Raw genomic sequence first — 5569 nt, forward strand, 5'->3', positions numbered from 1 at the left:
AAATAATAATAATAATAATAATAATAATAATAATAATAATAATAATATCTTATTTAGGATGTAACAAGCTAAGTTAAATAATATATAGCATCCAACTCCAAAGTACACAATTAATTAACAGAATTATAATAATCAATTATTTTTCCTCCTCTTGATGAACCCTGTTTCCAGCAACATCTTCAATGGTAGGTCCATAAGCCCAATTACAAACCAAATAGTAAACCATATTAACAGCACCCATAATGGCAAGAACCCAATAATACTTGTCATAATGACCCTTAATATTATCAGAAACCCAACTCTGTTTTCCCTCTTTGGAAGTGATGTCATCCACAATGCTGAATAATAGAGAAGCTAACAAGTTTCCTATGGCACTTCCCAAGCTGAACAAGGCTGCAGCAATGCTTGACATGCTTCTTGGAAACTCAGTGTAATAGAATTCAGATTGGCCTATTGCATTGAATGTTTCTGCAATTCCATTCAAAACATTGTGTAGGATAAGCCACATTGCAGACATGTCCAAAACTGCTTCAGGATTATCAATGTAACCTTCTCTAATTGCTTTCCTCCTTCTAATGTTCTCAATAACTGCTGAAACTACCAAGTCCAAGAAGCAGAAGAACAAGCCAATCCCCAGTCTGTTCTTGGCACTTATCCTAACTGGTTGAGGTCATAGTGAAGACAGGAAAAGAACCTGCTGAGATTTGGAAGCTTGAAGTTATGTGCCTCTTCATGGTCTTAGCTTGTAGCAAAAAGAATGAGCTAACATGAAACCGCTACTCCATAAGGGAATTACTTTTATTATGGCCTTCAATTCTTCCACTTGCTCTATTGGACAAACCCTCCATGCACTATTATTCTTAAACCCTGGCTATTATTCAGAAACCTGAAACATAAAGTTTCACTTAAACCCTAACTATTATTCTTAAGGATTTTACTATTCTATACCTTAAAGACATAAGTTAAACATACCCAAAAAAAAAAATTAATCTAATAAATAGAATTAAAACATTTTCTTTTATAGTATACTTAACATTTTCGTTTGGTCTGATCAAATAGTGGTAATTAGTAAAATCAATTGAGCAAAGTCTTATTAATAATAAGAAACTCATAAATAGTTGAATTTGTTTAACCCTTTTTAATTTGTTGATTATCATTAGGATAGAAATAATGATATTGCACTAAACCTTAGTTTATGTTTATAACATGAACTTTAATGTTAACATGAATTTTGTGTTAACGTGAACTCTATGTTAACGTGAATTCTGTGCGACAAACAAATTTTTTTATATAATCTTAATAAGATCCGCAGCAAGAGAGTCAAATGAGAACAAATCTCTTCACCAGACCGACTAGAATTCCTTTAATATCTCACAAACAAAAATAAAATACTGTCAATTAAAAGCTTCATATTTATGGGGGAAATGGTTCTCAAAATAGCACCCAAACAGTTCAACCTAAACTATGAAAGAAACAAAATTTGGAAACTTGCAATCAAAGAAAGTCCTAAAAGCTTCAAGTGGTCTTATCAGCCTTAGCAGCAGTTGCGGCAGCTTGACCCCTAAGACGACCGGTCCTCCTTGCAGCAATGAGACCAACCTTTTGGCCGGGTGGAGCATCACGCCTAACAGTACTGGCATGACCAATGTGTTGATGGTTACCTCCACCGTGGGGATGCTCAACTGGATTCATAGCAACACCACGAACCTTGGGCCAGCAGTTCCTCTTGACCCTGAATTTGTGGTAAGCATTACCAGCCTTGAGGAGTGGCTTCTCAGTTCTTCCACCACCGGCAACTTGTCCAATCATGGCCCTGCATCCACTTGGCACAATCTTCTTTGAACCAGATGGGAGCTTGATCCTGCAACAAAAATGAAAAACACATATAACCAATTCTAATTGACCGTGCTTTAACTCAGCCTCCAATTAACATGTCGATTAATGCTACAACTCATACACCAAAATCCATTTCTACCTTTTCAAATAACCATGCTAAAAAAAAAACGTGTAGGTAACACAACAAATAGATATGTTAGCATCACCAGGGTTTAACCTAGAATTTTAACATTTATACAAGCATTTCCAAAGTAAACACGACAATAACTGATTTTGAGAACCAGAAAAATAACGTAAAATCAGAATTATATATGGAATACCTAGAAGTGTCATTATCGGGGTTGTGGCTGATAACAATGGCGTAATCACCAGATGCCCTGGCGAAGACACCGCGGTCACCAACGTGGTGCTCGACGTTGCAAATGACAGCTCCTTCGGGGATGGATCTGAGTGGCAAAACATTTCCGACCACGAGTGTGGCCTTCTTCCCGCAGTAGATGAACTGGCCGGTGTAGATACCTTCAGCAGCGACGAACAGCTCCGTCTGCTTCTTGTACCTGAATGGGTGGCGGAAAGTCACCTTGGCGAGTGGAGCACCGCGGCCGGGGTCGTGGATGATGTCGGTCACCACACCCTTGAGGTAACCGTTGCGCTCGCCGAAGTCGAGGCTGCGGAACCTGGCGGCGCCCTTGCGGTGATGGGTGTGGGACTTGAAGACGGACCCAGCACCCTTACGCTGTGCGCGGATGACTCTACCCATGGCGGAGAATCTCTCTCTCACTCTCTGTATCTGCGGCTAAGGAAGGTGGCAGTGAAGGTGGATTAGGGTTTCTTGTGTCGTTTTTACATAGAGAAGCGACGCCGTTTTGTCCATGACCTAGTAGGCCTTTTGCCTTTTAAGTATAAAGCCCAAAATTGTTAAATGTTATTGAGCTAGACTCTCAAGCCCAAAAATTTTGTGAGTAAGCCTAATCATATGCGTGTTTTGTGAGTTAGCAATGCAATAATGCACTACATAATTGGGCAGTATGCAAAAATTTAATAAAAAAAAAAATTATTATCAAAATATGAATGAGAATATTAATTTTCCATTGTTGTTAATTTTACTAGAAGAAAAAGAATAATTTATATTTTAATTAATTTTATTTTTTTTAAATTAAGCGAGTTAATCTCTCAATCGCTAATTTGTCATAAAAACGAGAGCAAACTAGTATTTTGAGTCCGCTTTACTTAACCGGGGCGGACCAGCCCGCTTTTCTACCCCTACTTCTAATAATAAATATGTTTAATTAAAATTATTATCGATTTAATTTTTTTAAATTTACTAAAATACCTCTAATAACAAATATCTTTAATTAAAATTAATATTATTACAATTAAATAAAAAAAAAATTATTATCAAAATATGAATGAAAATATTAATTTTCCATTTTTGTTAATTTTACTAGAAGAAAAAGAATAATTTATATTTTAATTAATTTTATTTTTTTTAAATTAAGCGAGTTAATCTCTCAATCGCTAATTTGTCATAAAAACGAGAGCAAACTAGTATTTTGAGTCCGCTTTACTTAACCGGGGCGGACCAGCCCGCTTTTCTACCCCTACTTCTAATAATAAATATGTTTAATTAAAATTATTATCGATTTAATTTTTTTAAATTTACTAAAATACCTCTAATAACAAATATCTTTAATTAAAATTAATATTATTACAATTAAATTTATTAAAATATCTCTAATAACAAATATCACAATTAAAATTAACACAAAATACTTATCTAAATTTCTAAAAATCTCATAATTTATAATTCATCTCATAATCCATAGTTGAACTTATATAGAACAAATTTCAACAATTCTAATCACATATATTAAAAAGCTTTACTATTATCCAAATTAAAGTTACAAAGAAGTCTCAAAAATCAAAATTTATTAGCATTAATAAGTATATATGCACAACTCTTATACATGAACACAAACACATGAATAAAATAAAATCAACATTACAATAGAAAGTCTCACACATAAAAAAATGAACACAATTATCGAGTGTAATGTCTTCTCCTTCATTGATTTCACATTTTATGTACAACAGTACAAGTTGATCCTTCTATCTACTCCAAGTATCACTCGTCTCAATATGGTAGATTGTCCCACTATCTAATCTAAACATATTTTGATCTTCTATTTTATCAATAAATTACACAACCTATCCATTTTTGTGTTTTCAATACATACTAGATCACTAAAATAAATAAATTTATTGACACTAACATCTCTTACTATTTGCCTACTATAACTATTATTTCATTTTCTTTTCTTTTTCAATTACAATATAATCAAAACATACCAAATCATCAAAGTAGCTAATAATGAATAATTATGCATATAAGTTAAATTTCAACTTGGTGGCAAACATCAATGTTCCATGCACTAATAATAATATCTTATTCAGATGTAACAAGCCAAGTTAAATAATATATAACATCCCACTCCAAAGCACACAATTAATTAACAGATTTATAATAATTAATCATTTTTCCTCCTCTTCATGAACCCTGTTTCCAGCAGCATCTTCAATGGTAGGTCCATAAGCCCAATTACAAACCAAATAGTAAACCATATTAACAGCACTCATAATGGCAAGAACCCAATAATACTTGTCATAATGACCCTTATTAATATTATCAGAAACCCAACTCTGTTTTCCCTCTTTGGAAGTGATGTCATCCACAATGCTGAATATTAGAGAAGCTAACAAGTTTCCTATAGCACTTCCAAAGCTGAACAAGGCTGCAGCAATGCTTGACATGCTTCTTGGAAACTCAGTATAATAGAATTCAGATTGGCCTATTGCATTGAATGCTTCTGCAATTCCATTCAAAACATTGTGTGGAATAAGCCACATTGCAGACATGTCCAAAATTGCTTCAGGATTATCAATGTAACCTTCTCTAATTGCTTTCCTCCTTCTAATGTTCTCAACAACTGCTGAAACTACCAAGTCCAAGAAGCAGAAGAACAAGCCAATCCCCATTCTGTTCTTGGCACTTATCCTAACTGGTTTTCCTCTAAGTTTTGATGCCAAGGGAATGATGAGACGGTCATAAACACCAGCAGTTATGAATACTGAGATCATAATGAAGACAGGAAAAGAACCTGCTGGGATTTGGAAGTTTGAAGTTATGTGCCTGTTCATGGTTTTTGCTTGTAGCAAAAAAAATGAGCTTTGGCTACTGCTTATTGATAACATGAAACCGCTACTCCATAGAGGAATTACCTTTATTATGGCCTTCAATTCTTCCACTTGCTCTATTGTGCAAACACTCCATGAACTATTATTATTGTTATTAGTGACTATGCAAGCTTTATTCAGAAACCTGAAATACAAAGTTTCACTTCAAAGGGTTGGCTATTATTCTTAATTAGGTACGGTTCTTGATTCATAGTGTAAATTATTAATTGAAATTGGCGATTCTTTGTTTTTTATAATTTCTTTATAGTATTATATCTATTTAGTATGTTGGTTGCTAATGGTAAAATTAGTGACCGATTTAAGGATAAAACGTTTCTAAAAGTTTTTAAATTTTAACTTTTTATTTTGATCTCTAATTTAGTGAGCAAATAGAATTTTGTTTTATTCAGTAACCAATTTGATAGATGCTAAAATTGGTCACTATTCTAAAAGTTTTATGCAGAAAGATTTTAGAGATTAATGACAATGAATAATCAGT

General features: G+C 33.7%; 3 protein-coding genes across 3 annotated transcripts in view; all 3 read right to left on the reverse strand.

Moving 5' to 3' along the window:
* On the reverse strand, positions 34–953 carry LOC110265561 (protein NRT1/ PTR FAMILY 1.2-like). Its single transcript, XM_021108457.1, has 2 exons — positions 695–953; positions 34–468 (listed from the first exon to the last, which is right to left on the reverse strand). The coding sequence occupies exons 1-2, from the start codon at positions 732–734 to the stop codon at positions 137–139; spliced, it is 372 nt and encodes a 123-aa protein (XP_020964116.1). The 5' UTR covers positions 735–953; the 3' UTR covers positions 34–136.
* Positions 1326–2670, reverse strand: LOC107613608 (60S ribosomal protein L8-3). Its single transcript, XM_016315693.2, has 2 exons — positions 2157–2670; positions 1326–1861 (listed from the first exon to the last, which is right to left on the reverse strand). The coding sequence occupies exons 1-2, from the start codon at positions 2594–2596 to the stop codon at positions 1516–1518; spliced, it is 786 nt and encodes a 261-aa protein (XP_016171179.1). The 5' UTR covers positions 2597–2670; the 3' UTR covers positions 1326–1515.
* Positions 4119–5569, reverse strand: part of LOC107610307 (protein NRT1/ PTR FAMILY 1.2-like) — a 3698-nt gene continuing 2247 nt past the window's right edge. The window contains exon 4 of the mRNA XM_016312371.2: positions 4119–5215. Coding sequence (XP_016167857.1) covers positions 4369–5215 — 847 coding nt within the window. The 3' untranslated portion in view covers positions 4119–4368. The remainder of the gene's footprint in view (positions 5216–5569) is intronic.

Source organism: Arachis ipaensis, chromosome B08, assembly GCF_000816755.2.
Source record: "Arachis ipaensis cultivar K30076 chromosome B08, Araip1.1, whole genome shotgun sequence".
Lineage (NCBI taxonomy): Eukaryota > Viridiplantae > Streptophyta > Magnoliopsida > Fabales > Fabaceae > Arachis > Arachis ipaensis.